General features: G+C 37.8%; 1 protein-coding gene across 3 annotated transcripts in view; it reads left to right on the top strand.

Moving 5' to 3' along the window:
• The window catches only part of RCAN3 (RCAN family member 3), a 49,308-nt gene that overhangs the window by 27,396 nt on the left and 5,744 nt on the right, over positions 1–16,168 (top strand). For all 3 annotated transcript variants that reach the window (XM_023732101.1, XM_023732102.1, XM_004377107.2), the window contains 2 exons: positions 13,837–14,010; positions 15,063–15,234. In XM_023732101.1, the coding sequence (XP_023587869.1) occupies positions 13,837–14,010; positions 15,063–15,234 (346 nt within the window). The remainder of the gene's footprint in view (positions 1–13,836; positions 14,011–15,062; positions 15,235–16,168) is intronic.

Here is a 16,168-nt window from a genome sequence, read left to right as displayed (position 1 = left end):
ACTTTCTTTGTGGTTACCTTGAAATTTACCCTTATATTCCTAGATTTGAACCAGTCGATTATTACTTGGTATCGCCTTGCCTTCCTTTCCATTAGAAGGTTCTATACCTACACCATTTTGTTCCCTCTTTTATTGTTCTGATGCTGTTGCCATTTACAGATTGACTTCTCTGGTTCCCCGTTGTAATTCTTTTGGTTTTGCATAGTCCTTAAGTGTTCATTTCTTAGGGTTTCAGGATTGACATGTGACTCTGTTTGACTTAGTTTTTCTGATCTTTGCTGTGGAGGGACGGTGTGGTGCTTCTGACTATAGCGCCATGTTGCCCGGAAGTCAAGTTAGACAAATTTTGACGCTACTGTTCCCACCATTTTACAACACCTGTCTTATTCAGCCCCACCTAGTGGCTTTTGGACAAAATATTCAGCTAAAGAAAGGATACCTTATTCTGTTTTTAAGAACAAACAGTGCACTTAAGTTCCTTTCCCTGGTTGTTTCTGACATTCTTTCAAGTTTACATGCCTTTGGAAAGGTGAGTTCTTAACTTTAAAAATCACCTCCATCCTCTAATACCCATGAAGAAAACACCACTGGAAAGAAACAACACTTCTACCTTGGGAGAAATCACACAAACGGTTAATGCACTCGGCTGCTAACCAAAAGGTTGGAGGTTCTAATCTACCCAGAGGCAGTTCAGAAGAAAGGCCTGGCACTCTACTTCCCAAAAGTCAACCATTGAAAACCCTACGGAGCCGAGTTCTTCTTTAACACACAAGTTCACCATGAGTCAGAGTCTTACATTCCTAGCACCTATAATAGCACCTGACCTTACTGAATGAGTAAATGGATGAACATGCAGAAGGAATTTAACAAAATGCATAAAAACACCTAATGGAGACCAAAGAAATAGAATTTATCTCAAAAGTCACTGTCAGCTACTAAGCACATTGGCAAGCCAAACTATGAAACATTTTTTTTGATCTTTGTGCATAAGAACAAAAAGCCAAACTCGTTGCCATCAAGTTGATTCCAACTCATGACGACCCCATGTGTTATAGGGTAGAACTGCTCATTAGGATTTTCTTGGCTGTAATCTTTACAGAAGCAGATGGCCAGGCCCTTCTCCCACAGAGCCACTGAGTAGATTCAAACCATCAAGTTTTAGGATAGTAGTTGAACACAAACTGTTTGCATCTAATGAAGAACAGCTCCGGCTAACTACTCCACATTTTCTGTATATACTATAGTGAATTCATATCAGCCACTCCCATTTAAGTGGGTTTTCATTCTCCTGTGCTAGCTGGGCCCCATAAGTACATGCATGGCAAAGCAGTTTCAAAGCTATCATCAAACAGCTGATTTTAACAAATAGAAAACAAAACAAAAAATTAATAAGCAATATTAAAAGCCATTGAAGTGAAAACAGTATATTTTTTCAATATGTAGAATTTGACTACAGCTACAATAATAATTTTAAAAGTTTCTGCTATCCTCTCCCTCAATTCAAGTCAGAGTTAATAGCTGAGTAACATAGAATCCTTGGTGTCATACCAGAGAAGCAGTGTTCTCTGCCTCAGAGCGTTAGAGGTCATAGGTCAAGTTTAGTCTTTCTAAAGAATCCTGAGAAGATTTCATTTCATCAGTTGTGCACTGTCTCTCTGTTCCAGTTAAGTGTCACTCACCACTCCTGCGTCACCAGGGAGGGCATGTCTCCTGGTGACTGCTCTAGCAGTACAATGCATCTGAATTAGTAAAGGAGTATCAGGAGGTACAAAATCTGATTTCCCATCAGTGACCTCCCTGGTGCCTGCTGTCTAGCTCGTATTGTGTCATCACTTTACATTTGCCTCCTTCCTGGGGAATCCACATTGTACAGGAGAGTAGCTTTTTTTTTTTTTTTTTTTTGTGACCACTATTGCAAAAGCTCTACCCTATTTCTGTTAATAGTAGTAATAGCACTTCCTGTGCATTAGAGCTGTTCTAAGAGCTTTGAGTATTCACTCTTTTTATCCTCACAACAGTCCTACAGAGTGGGTACTTTTATTATCCTCATTTAACAGGTAAGGAAATGCATGCATAGCAAGAGTAAGTAACTTGACCAAGGTCATCAAAACCAAAAACCAAACCGATTCCGACTCATGGCGACCCCATGTGTTATAAAGTAGAACTGCTCCATAGGGTTTTCTTGGCTATAATCTTTACAGAAGCAGATCGCCAGGCCTTCTGCAGTGCTGCTGGGTGGGACTGAACTGCCAACCTTTTGGTTGGTAGCTGATTACAAACCACTTGAACTACCTAGAGTCACATAGCTGTATAATAGAGCCAGGTATCAAACCCGGACAGTCTGCTTCCAGAGTTGTTATTTGAGAAGATAAGTGACTGGTAGAAGCCATAAGATCTCCTTGAAGTCACCTGTCCAGGTGGTAGATTCCTCCTGAGGTCTTTCTTTTGTGGTCTTATTTGTTTAAAGAAGTGAACAGTCTCTGTTACAGGATGCAGAAAGCAGTATTTTACCCATGCCAAAGGCAGAGAGTTTCTGGCCCTCAGGAATGGATACTGTCTACTCATGTTTCCCTTCTCAGAATAGAGGCGGGTTGGGTACTTGTTCATCAAAGCCTGTGTTCAGTCACCAAAGGGACAGAAAAGAGATCACTGTATTGGCAGTGTTGTCTCCATCTGGGCCATCAGAACATCTTCAGGCTGGCTCGCATTGCCCTCCTGCTGCTGGGGAGAAGCGTACATGGGCAGGAACCTCCTAACTCTGGTAGAAGCTGGTGGCCAGACATGAAATTCAAGCTGGACCTGGGTTTTCCTAATCTTTCCTGCTTCGTGAATGGGGAGAACAAGACAGAAAGTGAAGCTGAAGCCTGAGAACTTGGAACAGCAATCTGGATGACTGAAGCAGTTGTACTTATTCCTGGGGCAAGTCACATGGTTTACAGGGGAAGAACTCACCTTTGTGGTTTTTCTCACCTTTAACATCTTAGAGCAAAACCATGTGTCTAAGCCCAACTGCCTGGATGAGTTTGCTAACCTGGAGTTTTCCGTGTGCCGTTTTGAGGTTTTGGATTAAGAGGACATGTTGAGTAGGAGACAGAATTCTCTACTTTCCACCATTTGTCTGCTCTCTCCCCAGTTTTGTTCCATCTGCTCTTTTCTCTGGGGGCCTTGTAATCTAGTCCTCTGTGTTCTCTGCACTTTTCAATAAACAACCAAACAACCTTTAGGCTAAAAAGAAAGAAAAGCCAGTGCTGCTGCTTGGGGACTGTCAAGAGCTGGGGTCTCATTAGAAGTCCTCATTTGTGGTTTTAAAGATTTGTACCTTTTCAGTAGGTGTTCCCTGGAAAAGCCAAATAAAGCTATTTGTATTTATTGATGGTTTTTGAGGAGGTCCTTGATAGAGTGCATTACCTTTGTATTTTGGAAACTGTGTGTGTGTCTAGAGACTATAGTAGAGACCTGCCTGCTGCCGAACCAGCTTAACTGTTAATGTTGTAACTGAGTGATAGTTGTGGTTGCATCTCTCATTTCCCTCGTGTATCTGTCTCCTGGCATATTGTTTTCTAGGGGTTTTGGGGCATTGGCCACCAAACTGCATAAAAATGTCTTCTGCGTTGTCTGCAGTCTTCTGTTCAAGCATAATCATAGATCTTTTCCAATTTAGCCATGGAAAAAAGGAAGACATTTTTATAGCCAGAATTATTACCAACAACTAGGAACGTGTTGTCCTAACTGAAGATGGAACTAGTATGTGGCCAAAGTCAGCCTTACTGTGCTCACAGCTAGGTTCATGACTGACACTCACAAAGCAGGGCTCTGACCCCGCAAGCTATACTTGGCGTTGGTGAGGGCCTACGTGCTACCTCCAACTTTGCTGTTGGCTGCTATAACCGCACATCCCGTCCTTTCTCTTGTTTTCACTTAAACCTTTTTTTTAATTTAGCAAAACTCATCTACACTGAAAAGTACAGATTTTAAGTGCAAATTTATGTGTTTTTACAGTGTATACCCATGTAACCAACACTCCGTTCCTGGGTGATACAAATGCTTAACGTGCTTGGCTACTAACTGAAAGGTTTAAGGTTCGAGTCCACCCTGAGGTGCTTCAGAAGAAAGGCCTGGTGAGCCTTTCTTCCAAAAAATCAGCCGTTGACGATTATATGGAGCACAGTTCTACTCTGACACACATGGGGTCACCATGAGTTGGAATCAACACAAAGGCAACTACTTTTAACCAACACTCAGCTCTTATACCAATCCATAGTTTGTTACCATCAAAAATGACTTATTATCAGTCTGACCACTTTTCTTATACATGGTATAGGGAATATTACAGATTTCAGAAAAAAGATCATAGTCCTTTAAAAATATTTTTTTCCAGTAAGGCAAAGTATATATTTATAAACACATTAAAACATAAAAATCAGTAATGAGTAGGTAACCGTCCATATTCTTGAACTTTAATTCAGTTTCATGCTTCTTTCTGGTGTGGGAAGGTATTGAAGGCAATGTAATAGTGGTTTTAAAATTTTATACATGTACCGCTCCCCTCTACTACTTTTGAATTTCGGCCCCAGAACTTTTATAAGTGCTCAGATTAGCACATAAAGTTTTTTTTAGTTACCATGCAAGGCTGTACGTGTGCTTTTATTCTAGTCCAAGAAGTCCATCTCTCTGTTTTAGTTAGCATTGGTATTGAGGAGAATGAAGGGCGCTCTGCCTGTCACCGGGCAGAAACGGAGGCCTTGTCTATGTATGATATTGGTGAACCTGCAGCCTCGGGCACTGGAGAGGTGGGATTTTCTATTTCGGATTTACAGAAACACATAGAATATAAAAAAATTTCTTGCCTTAAGACACCAAAGATAATTTCGCTGCTGAATGGATTGAAGGATCGCTTCACCTCAACAGTGAAATTGTTCTTCCTACTCCTAGGAGCCTGGGTGGCACAAGCAGTTTGGGATCAGCTGCTAACCCAAAAGTTGGTGTTCAACCCCTTTATATCATTAGAGAATTCAGAAATTTATGACAGTGAATTATTTCTAAAAGAATTATGAGGGGAAAATAATTTGGCCTGTAAATGAATTGTGAACAGGTACATGGTTCTTAAATGTTTGTCACAAGTTATTTTAGTCCATATTCATAGATTGTGTCCCTTACCTTCTGTCTGCAATCTTCTGAATCCCTCTGTGTTAATGCCAGCTTGTCCGGGGCAGCTTCAGGAAGGCATATGCTGATATATGTGGATTCACTGAAGAGCTGAGCCACCAGCAAAGGATTCCTCTTTCCTCAAAGAGAAAAGAGCCGTAGTTTTCAACAGCATCTCACAGCTAGACGTCACATATTTCAGAAGCCACATTTATGCTACATCAAAGGAAAAACTGGATGTGGAAGAGGGGGAGGAAGTAACATAAAACTTAGAAAAAGCTCACTAATCAACTGTTGTATGACTTTATTTTTGTGTAATTCTTAATTGTTCCACAGGTATTGAAATTTAGAGAAAGAGATCCATATGATCCATTGCTGTCATCTGTGTGTTAACATTCAGTTAACAACGAAAACAGAAAAAAATTGTTTTGAAGAGAAATAGGCAGAAGGATATGATTATCAAGTAGCTGTTTAGTTTTCAGGATAGCTTGTATTATACAATGCAGTGTTACCGTGAAGAATTCATTGTTGTGGGAAATTAGGAATAAATACATGATCCTTTTACCCTGGGCAAAGAAAGCTGCTTAGTATACAGAATTACAAAATACTAATCTTTTATAAATCTATAAACCATGCTTAATTAGTTCTTCCTTAGTTTTCATTTCCATTGCGTTCAGTGTTGATGTTTCTTAACTATCGAATATGGGAATTTTAATATGTATTTAGTATTCAAAATTTTTCAAGACAAATATCTACCAAGAACTTAATGGAATGTGATCTTATAGAATCTCATTTTATAAACATGACAAAGCTAGTCATCTTTGAAATAGATACTGAGGAAACTATGAAATGCACCTATAAGTATTAATAATTATTAATATTTAATGTATTTATATTTTCATATTTCTTTTTAAGAACGGGCATGCTATTTTTAAATCTTAATATACCTATTATATTTTACTTGTCTCTATTATTTTAATATGTGGAAATAATACAACAAAAAATAGGATTGATCTTAAACCTGACCTCCGTTTGATGCAGCTTGTGGTAGTAGATTAGAAGTTCAGCCCTTAGCAACAAGGTCTGGAGTTGATTGTTAAATATATATGTATATTTAAAAATGAATGGATGAAAATATTAGAACTTCTAGGATAAATGACAACAATGGAGGGATATTTGAATATTAGAAGAATAAATATTTGAGTACTATTTTATCAAATAGAAATATTGCAGAGTGGTAGGTAAATGTTCAAATTAAGAGAAGTTAATAAAGGAGGGTGTGCGTGGTTTGCATCTTGATATCAACAAATAGTTGATAAGTCAAGCAAAATAATTAATAGGCCACAATAACTGGTAACAAACAAACAAACAAACAAAGCAAACCCGTTGCGGTGGAGTCAATTCCAACTCATAGTGACCCTATAGGACAGGGTAGAACTGCCCCATAGGGTTTCCAAGGAGCGTCTGGTGGATTTGAACTGCCAACATTTTGGTTAGCAGCCGTAACACTTAAGATAGGCCAAGGAAAAAGAACATGAATTTACAGATTCCTTTTATTATTACCGTTGGCAACCCTCAGTAGTATTTCTAAAGGCATCGAGAATTTTCTTAGGCCTGTTTTGTTACATTTCATTTTTTAAGCTATTACATAAAAGTGACCAGTAAAGAAAATTTAATGTTGCTGTTCTTCTGGTAATTGAAGTAAGGTTTTTCATTATCCCAATTCATTAATAAATAGGAAGAGAACAGATTTTTTCAATGTTTTTCTCAGCCTCATAGAACGATCCAAATATTGCTTTCCCACCTTCTTGCTCTATTCTACCTCAAAATATGTAGGGTATATATATAATTTTACTTTTTATTAAAACCAAAAAAAAATACTTTTTTTAGTGGAATTACATAGCCCCAACATGAACTTTGAGCAAAGGATTTTATTGTTTTGCCCTTGTAAAAGAGGAGCTATGGCTATAGGGAATTATGTATCTTAACAACAACCACAGAATGTGTTGCCATCGAGTCTATTGCGACTCATAGCGACCCTATAGGACAGAGTAGAACTGCCCCATAGGGTTCTCAAGGAGTGGCTGGTGGATTCAAACTGCCAGTCTTTGGTTTGCAGCCTGAGCTCTTAACCACTGTGCTACCAGGGCTCCTTGTATCTTTACAGAAGGTGGTAAATGTATATTAGCATCTGTTATAGATTGAATTGTGTTGCCCAAAAATATGTGTCAACTTGGCTAGGCCATGATTCTTAGTATTGTGTCATCTGATGTGGTTTTTATATGTGTTGTAAATCCTACCTCTGATGTTAACGAGGACTCAGTCTACAAGATTAGGCTGTGTCTTAAGTCAATCTCTTTTGAAATATAAAAGAGAGAAGCAAGCAGAGAGACGGGGACCTCATACCACCAAGAAAGTAGTGCCAGGAGCAGAGCGTGTCCTTTGGACCCAGGGTCCCTGTGCTGAAAAGCTCCTAGTCTAGGGGAAGATTGATGGCAAGGACCTTCTCCCAGAGCCAAGAGAGAGAGAAAGCCTTCCACTGGAGCTGGCACCCTGAATTCGGGCTTCTTGCCTCCTAGACTGTGAGAGAATAAACTTCTGTTTGTTAAAAACTTCCACTTGTGGTATTTCTGTTACAACAATATCGCTATACAGCATCTTTTATAGAAAATTCATTCAGTTGGGGGCAATAGACAGAGAAAAAATTAATGGAAAAGAAGGAAGAAAAGAGAAAAAATGAACATAGAAAATAGACAAAAATAACAGACAAATAGCATAAAATAAGATGGTAAAAATCCAGAAATATCAGCAATCACAACAAATAAAAATGGACTATCTCCTTCAGTTAAAAGACAATGATTGTCAAACTAGATTGATGTGTGTGTGTGTGTGTGTGTGTGTGTATATCGTTATGAAAGACACATCTAAAAAATAAGAATACATAAATTTTGGTAATTGATCTCCATGCAATATAAAACCAAAAGGTAACTGCACCTGCTGTATTAATGTCAGACAAAATAGACTGTAAGGCAAAAGACATTCCTAGAGAGATTAAGATAAAGAGGGCTACTACCTAGTAATTAAAGGTTCAGTTTACCAGGAAGAGAAAACAATTCTAAACTTGTGTGTACACAGTAACATAGCCTTAAAATGTCTAAAAGAAAAGTGACCAAATTACAAGGAAAAATAGACAAATCCACCTAATAGTAGAAGATTTTTTTTATTTTAACAAATTTATTTTGACTCCTGATTCATATAAGCAGATCTTCTTCACAATAATCTTTTTTTTTATAAGTTTTTTTTAAACATTTTTGTAACTCTTAAAATTTTTTCAGTTGCCACAAAGTGACAGCACACTCCCCTTTTTCACCCCAAGTTCCCTGTGTCCATTCGACCAGTTCCTGTCCCTGCCTGCCTTCTCATCCTGCTTTTGGACAGGTGCTGCCCATTTGGTCTTGTATATCTGATTGAACTAAGAAGCACATTCCTCACGTGTAATATTTTTTGTTGTATAGTCCTGTCTGATCTTTGTCGGAAGAGTGGACTTCAGAGTGGTTTCAGTTCTGGGTTAACAGTACGTCTCAGGGTTTCAGGGGTTCCTCCAGTCTCTTGTCAGATCATTAAGTCTAGTCTTTTTACGTGAATTTGAGTTCTGTTCTACATTATTCTCCTGCGCTGTCTGGAACTCTCTGTTGTGTTCCCTGTCAGGGTAGTCATTGGTGGTAGCCAGGCACCATCTAGTTCTTCTGGTCTCAGGTTAGTGGAGTCTCTAGTTCATTTGGTCCTTTAGTCCTTTGGGCTAGAATTTTCCTTGTATATTTGGTTTTCTTCATTCTCCTTTGCTGCGAATGGGATGGGACCAATTGATGTATCTTAGATGGCCACTCACAAGCTTTTAAGACCCCAGATGCCACTCACCAAAGTGGGATGTAGAACATTTTCCTAATAAACTAAGTTATGCCAGTTGACCTAGGTATCCCCCGAAACTGTGGTCCCCAGGCCCCAGCTACTCTGTTCCTCAAAGTGTTTGGATGTATCCAGGAAACTTCTTGGCTTTTGCTTTGGTCCAGTTGTGCTGACTTCCCCTGTATTGTGTGTTGTCCTTCCCTTCACCGAAGTTGATCCTTGTCTGCTATCTAGTTAGTGATTTCCCTTCCCCCCTCTCCCCACCCTCGTAACCATCAAAGAATGCTCTTTTCTGTGTTTAAACCTTTTCTTAAGTTCTAATAATTGTGGTCTCATACAGTATTTGTCTTTTTGTGACTGCCTTATTTCACTCAGCATAATGTCCTCCAGATTCATCCATGTCGTGAGATGTTTTTTGGATTCATCATTGTTCTTTATTGTTGCATAGTATTCCATTGGGTGTATGTACCATAATTTGTTTATCTATTCATCTGTTGATGGGCATATAGGTTCTTTCCATCTTTTTGCTACTGTGAATAGTGCTGCAGTGAACATGAGTATGCATGTCTATTCATGTGATGGCTCTTATTTCTCTCGGGTATATTCCTAGGAGTGGGATTGCTGGATCGTATGGTATTTCTATTTCTAGCTTTTCAAGGAAGTGCCATATCGTTTTCCAAAATGGTCATACCATTTTAGATTCCTATCAGCAGAGCATAAGAGTTCCAGTCTCTCCACAGCCACTCCAACATTTGTTATTTTGTATTTTTTGGATTAGTGCCAGCCTTCTTGGGGTCAGATAGTATCTCATTGTAGTTTTGATTTGCATTTCTCTAATGGCTAATGATCGTGAGCATTTCTTCATGTGTCTGTAAGCCGCTCGAATGTCTTCTTTCATCAAGTGTCTGTTTATGTCCTTTGCCCATTTTTTAAATGAATTGTTTGTCTTTTTGTTGTTGAGGTGTTGCAGTAAGTATCCTGCAGATTTTAGAGATTAGACCCTTATCAGATATGTCGTAGTCAAAATTTTTTTCCCAGTCTGTAGGTTCTCTTTTTACTTTTTTGTTGCAGTCTTTTGATGAGCATAAGTGTTTGATTTTTAGGAGCTCCCAGTTATCTTGTTTCTCTTCTGGTATATGTGCATTGTTAGTTATGGTTCATATACTATTTATGCCATATCTTAGGGCCCCTAGCATTGTTCCTGTTTTTTTCTTCCATGATCTTTATCGTTTTAGATTTTATATTTAGGTGCTTGATCCATTTTGAGTTACTTTTTGTGTATGGTGTGCAGTATGGGTCCTGTTTCATTATTTTACAAATGGATATCCAGTTATGCCAGCATCAATAGTGGAAGATTTTAAGAGACCTCTCTTGGTAATCAGTAGCTCAAATAGACAAAAGCAAAACAAAAAAGCAGGATATAAACTTTTAAAGAACACAAGCCTGATATCCTTGGACATGTTTACAATAGTGTACCCAATATCTGCAGAAACATATTCTTTTCAAGCACACATGGAAGATTTATGAAAATTGATGACGTATTGAACCAAAAGCAAGTCTCAAAAATGTGAAAGGATTGGTATCATTATAAGCAGCCTCCTCTGGCCACAGTGAAAGTAAGTGAGACATTAGAAAGATAACTAAACATCTCCCATCATTTGGAATTTAATAAATACACATCTAATTCATGAGATAAGAAAAATCATAATGGAAATTAGAAAATATATAGAATCAAATGATAATGAAAATAATATATATCAAAACTTGTGGGGGACAGCTAAATTAATACTTGGAAATATATATCCTTTAAATGCTATATTAGAAAAGAAAAGCTGATAATAAACTAAGCATCCATTTAAGAATATAGAAAAAGAACAAATGCAAAGGAAAGAATAAAGATAAGAGGAAAATTAATGAAATAAAATATACAATAGAGAGGACCAATAATGTCAAAAAATGATTCCCAGAGCGGGGGGAAAAAGGTACATCCCTCCATTTATTTGCATCTTTAATTTCTCTCAATCATCTTTTGTAGCTGTCAGTGCACAGGGGAAAGGATAATCTTTTTAATAATTGGTGTTGGAACAAGAGATTGGAAAAAAATTAACTGTGACCCTTGCCTCACACCATAAACAAAAATTAATTTGAAGTGGATCATAAACCTAAATGTAGCAACTGAGCTATAAAATATCTATAAAATTTTTTTGGAGAAAATCTTAGTGACCTTGGGTATGGCAGAATTTTCTTAAATACGACACAAAAAGCACGAAATATAAAGAAGTCAACAAATTGAACTTCATGAAAATAAAAAACTTTTGCTCCTCAAAAGACACTGCTCTTAAATGAAAAATGGAAGCTACAGACTGTGAGAAAATATTCCTAAAACATATATTCAGCAAAGGACTTACATCTAGAATATGTAAAGAACTGTTACAATTTACCATATTTTACACAAATAATGCTCACCTTCTGCATTTGTTTGCTGGCCGCAACCTCCCTCTGCAAGGTGTTTTCCTAAGTGTGCTATGCTAACTTTTTACAGCAACATGTGGAAGAGGATTGGCATGGCAGTGCTTGTGAGGGTGCCTCCCGGGGGGAGGGCGCAGCCAGCAAAGAAACGCAGAAGGTGCATGTTATTTGCGTAAAAATACAGTAATAAGAAGACAGCCTAATTTAAAAATGGGCAAAAGATTTGAACTGACACTTGACCAAAGAAGTAAATAAGCTTGTGAAAAGTTGCCCAATGTCAGTGGTTGTTAGGGAAATGCAAATTAAAACCACAGCGAGATAATGCTGCATCCTAGTAGAATGGCTAAAATTAAAAAGACTTCCAATACTAAGTGTTAACAAGAATGTGGAGCAACTAGAAATCTATACACAGTTGTTAGAAATGTAAAATGGTACAACCGCTTTGGAAAACAGCTTGGTAGTTTCTATAATCACATACTTATATAATTCTGTCCTTCCACTCTTAGATATTTACCCAAAAGAAGTAAAAGCATATATCTATATAAAACTTTGTACAAGAATGTTCATAGCCACTTTATTTGTAATGGTTCAAAACTAGAAGCAACCCAAATGCCCATCAACAGGTGAATGGGTAAACATCCATGCAGTGGAGCTTTACGTGGCGATAAAAAGGAAGAAAGAATACAACAGCATGAATAAATCTCAAAATAATTATGCTCAGTGAGAAGTTAGACCTCCCCCACCTTCAAAAAAAGAAAGGAGTACATACTATATGATTCTATTTGTATAAAATTCTAGAAAATACAGTCTAATCTATAGTGACAAAAGATCGGTGGTTCCCAGGGCTAGGGGAAGGGGAGAGAGGTTACCTCATACATAAACATCTGTTTTATGTTGACTCAAGACTTAAATGTGAAAGGCAAAACAAAACTTTGAGAAGGCTGTCTAGGAGAACACTATAATCTCAAGAGTATGGAAGGATTTTCTTAAGACATAAAAACACAAAAGGAAATGATTGATAAATTCAGTAACATTGTAATTTAAAGCTTCTAGTTCTCAAAAGGAGCCCTGGTGGCGAGGTCGTTAAGCATTTGGCTGCTAACCATAAGGTCGGCAGTTTTAATCCACCAGCTGCTCCTTGGAAACCCTGTGGGGCATTTCTACTCTGTCCTCTAGGTTCGCTATGAGTCAGAATTGAGTCGACAGCAGTGGGTTTGGTTTTTTTATTTTGGTTAGTATCACCGTAGAACTCCCATGAATCAATAAAAAAAGACAGCCCAGTAGAAAAATGGGCAAAAGTTATGAACAACATATCACATCAAGAGGAACCCCAAATGGCTAAACAGGAAGCTCAGTCTTACTATTATTCAGGGAAGTGTGAATTATAGCCAAAATTAGAGACAATTCATATTCCCTTCCTCCCATTGGTAAAAATTTAAAAGGTCTAACTACATCAAGTGTTGGCAAAGATATAAAGCACCCAAAGTACTTATATGCTCTTAGAGAGTAAATTGATAACAATACTTTGGAAAACTATTTGATATTCAACTAAAGTTGAAGATGTGCAAAGTATAAGGACCAGGAATTCCGTTTGTAGTTATATACATCAGAGAAGTTCTTGCCAGTGGTTACCAAGAGGCATGCACAAGAATGTTCATCAAAGCACCGCAATAGCAAAAACAAGGCAGTCCAGATTCCAACAGCATAGAATGGATAAATTGTAGTATGGCTGTATGATAGAATATAGCAGTGAAAAAGAATGACATACAGTTAGACACAGCATAAGGAAGAAGCTTACGAACAAAATCTTAGAGGAAAAACCAAATTGTAGAAGAATGCATACAACATGACCGTATTTTTAGGGATACAAGTAAATGTGGTAAAACTATAGAATAAAAGCAAGGGAATGATAAGCACAAAATTCTGGAAATGGTTACTTGAAAGAGGAAGGGAATGGGATGGGGAAAAAAATAGCTGGCACACTGGGGACTTCAAAACATTGGTAACGTTTTGTTTCTACAGCTAGGCATGTTTGTTTATATCGTTTATTATGCCTTACATTTATTTTATAACCTTTTGAGTCTACACAGTACTTAACAAAGCCAATTGTTTTTAAAATAAATGCAAACTGCCGCATTTAGCATATGGATAATATATAACAAGTCTGCAAGAAAGCTATACTTTTTTGGAAGAAATGTTAATCATAGCATTCTCCATTGTTTATATTTTATTATTTGAATTTCCGTCTGTTAAAGGTTTTTCTTTATTCCACCCCACCTCCCCATGTTCTCTGTCTTGCTGCTCATCAATTTGTAGGAGAAATTTGAAGCACTCTTCACCATCTATGATGACCAAGTTACATTTCAGTTATTTAAAAGCTTTAGAAGAGTCCGAATAAATTTCAGCAAACCTGAAGCAGCAGCAAGAGCTCGAATAGAACTCCACGAAACAGACTTCAACGGGAAGAAACTGAAGCTGTATTTTGCACAGGTATTTCACAGTGCAAGTGACACTGTTTTCTCAACTTGTTCTCCATCCAGAAACATCTTCAGTTCTCAATTTTCTATATTGTTATATCAGAGATCTTTGAAATGAACCATCCCAATCAGCAAATATTCTAATAATAGTTTTTCTTTCGTTTTACAGATAGTTTTATTTATTAAGCATAGTTACCCTCCTAACCTTGTTTTGCATAGACTGATAGTTAAAGAAACTTATTCCTCTGGCAGCCGTTCTTAACTGGAGTCCCGCAAGGGTTAAGCCCTAGCATCCTAAGATTAGTGAATTAACTTCTATACATCTAGAATGGCACTAGCAATGTACCATCCTTGGGACAACTGACAAAATAATCTCTCAGATCATTTTCTGTGATTCATATGAGGAACCCGCATTGAAAATGGCTGCTGCGCTAAAGGATGGCCAGGGAGGTCGCATAGAACTGTGTGCATACAGGCTATTTAGACTTTGAAATTGCCGAGGACCTTGTGGGTTACCAAGAATTGGCTATATTTAGTCTAATCCTATATTGATGTTACTCTTTCAGAAATCAGTTTCTTCTGCGAAGAATTAACAAAATGGAGTTATTAGACCTCTATTTACGTATTACTTGCACTGTTTTTAGAGTGTGTTTATCCCCCTGGTCTTAACTTTCAAATTAAAAAAGGGAGAGGCATGTTGTCTTGCATTTCAAGTGAAAACCTAAATGAAAGAGATGTCTAGAAGGAGTCACTTGAGATGGAGTATAAAATAAGACGGCATAACCTAATCTCTTCTAAGAATGGAATTTTGTAGTTACTACCATTCATTTGTTCATTCATCTAGTCATCTTTTTTTTAAATTCAGCTAGTACTTAGCACCTGAGTGTCCAGTGGTAAATCAATTAGTCCCAGACCTACCCGCTTAGAGATTATAGACTGCTCAAGAGAAATTTTTAATTTTCTCCAAAAAGACATAATGCTTATTTTAAAAATCCCGTAGCAAATGAAAGTGAAGAAAAAATAGCCCAGTTCGCAAATTGATTTTGAGTCTCTCTTTCCTTTCAGGTACAGATGTCCAGTGAGACTCGGGACAAATCGTACTTACTGCCACCACAGCCTGCCAAACAGTTTCTTATCTCCCCCCCAGCCTCCCCTCCAGTGGGGTGGAAGCAGAGTGAAGATGCAATGCCTATGATAAATTATGATTTACTTTGTGCTGTTTCCAAATTGGGACCAGGTAACAAACTTATATATTTCCTTTTTTTCCCTAGAATCTTTTGTATTGAAGACCATACTCAGGAATTTGCATTCTAGCCAACTTGTGACAGCATGATTAGAGTGACAGGTGAAGTCTCACAAAACCCATTGCCACTGAGTCAATTCCAACTCATAGCAACCCTATAGGACAGAATAGAACTGCCCCATAGGGTTTCCAAGGCTGTGATCTTTATGGAAACAAACCTTCATATCTTTCTCCCATGGAGCAGCAGGTGGTTTCGAACCGCCGACCTTTTGGTTAGCAGACAAGCACTTAACCACTGTGCCACCAAGGCTCAAAGTCACACAAACCTGGGTTCAAATTCTATCTGTGGCGTTTGTTGCCTTTGTAATCTTGACTAAGTTACTTAGCCTCAATTTTCTGAGCCTCAGTTTATCATCTATAAACTAGGGATAATCATAATCACTATTTTTCAGTGTGGTTATAAGGATTAAATGAGATATATACATAATACTCAGTAAATGCAACTACAATTTTTATTGTTGCAAATGCTACTAGTATATAATACGTGAATATTAGTTGGCTTCTCTTCTGCCTCGTCAAAGTACCAGACAGACAACTTCTATACTGAATAGTATTTCAAGGAATTGGGGGTGATACTGTATCATCCCTTGCAAATTCTTCTTTTTTATTTCTTTTCCCACTCTTGAATATCTCTAACTCTCTCATCTCATTAAAATAATATAAGAAATTAATGCCAGGTTCAGTCTGGTCGTTTACCCCAGACAGCGTCATGTCTTTACCTGGCTTACAGGTGGCTTAGCGCTGTGTCTGCACATTAGTGCTGCGTTTTGGATGTCTGGGGTCCTAAAGCAGAGAGATCGCCGATGCTGCCTGAAACTTTACAAGTGTCTCCTAGGGGAAAAACTGAAACCATTGTCAAGTTAAGCAG

This window comes from Trichechus manatus, unplaced genomic scaffold (genome assembly GCF_000243295.1).
Source record: "Trichechus manatus latirostris isolate Lorelei unplaced genomic scaffold, TriManLat1.0 scaffold00048, whole genome shotgun sequence".
Classification (NCBI taxonomy): domain Eukaryota; kingdom Metazoa; phylum Chordata; class Mammalia; order Sirenia; family Trichechidae; genus Trichechus; species Trichechus manatus.
Note: the sequence above shows the minus strand (reverse complement) of the source record. Positions and strands in the feature narration are given on the sequence as shown.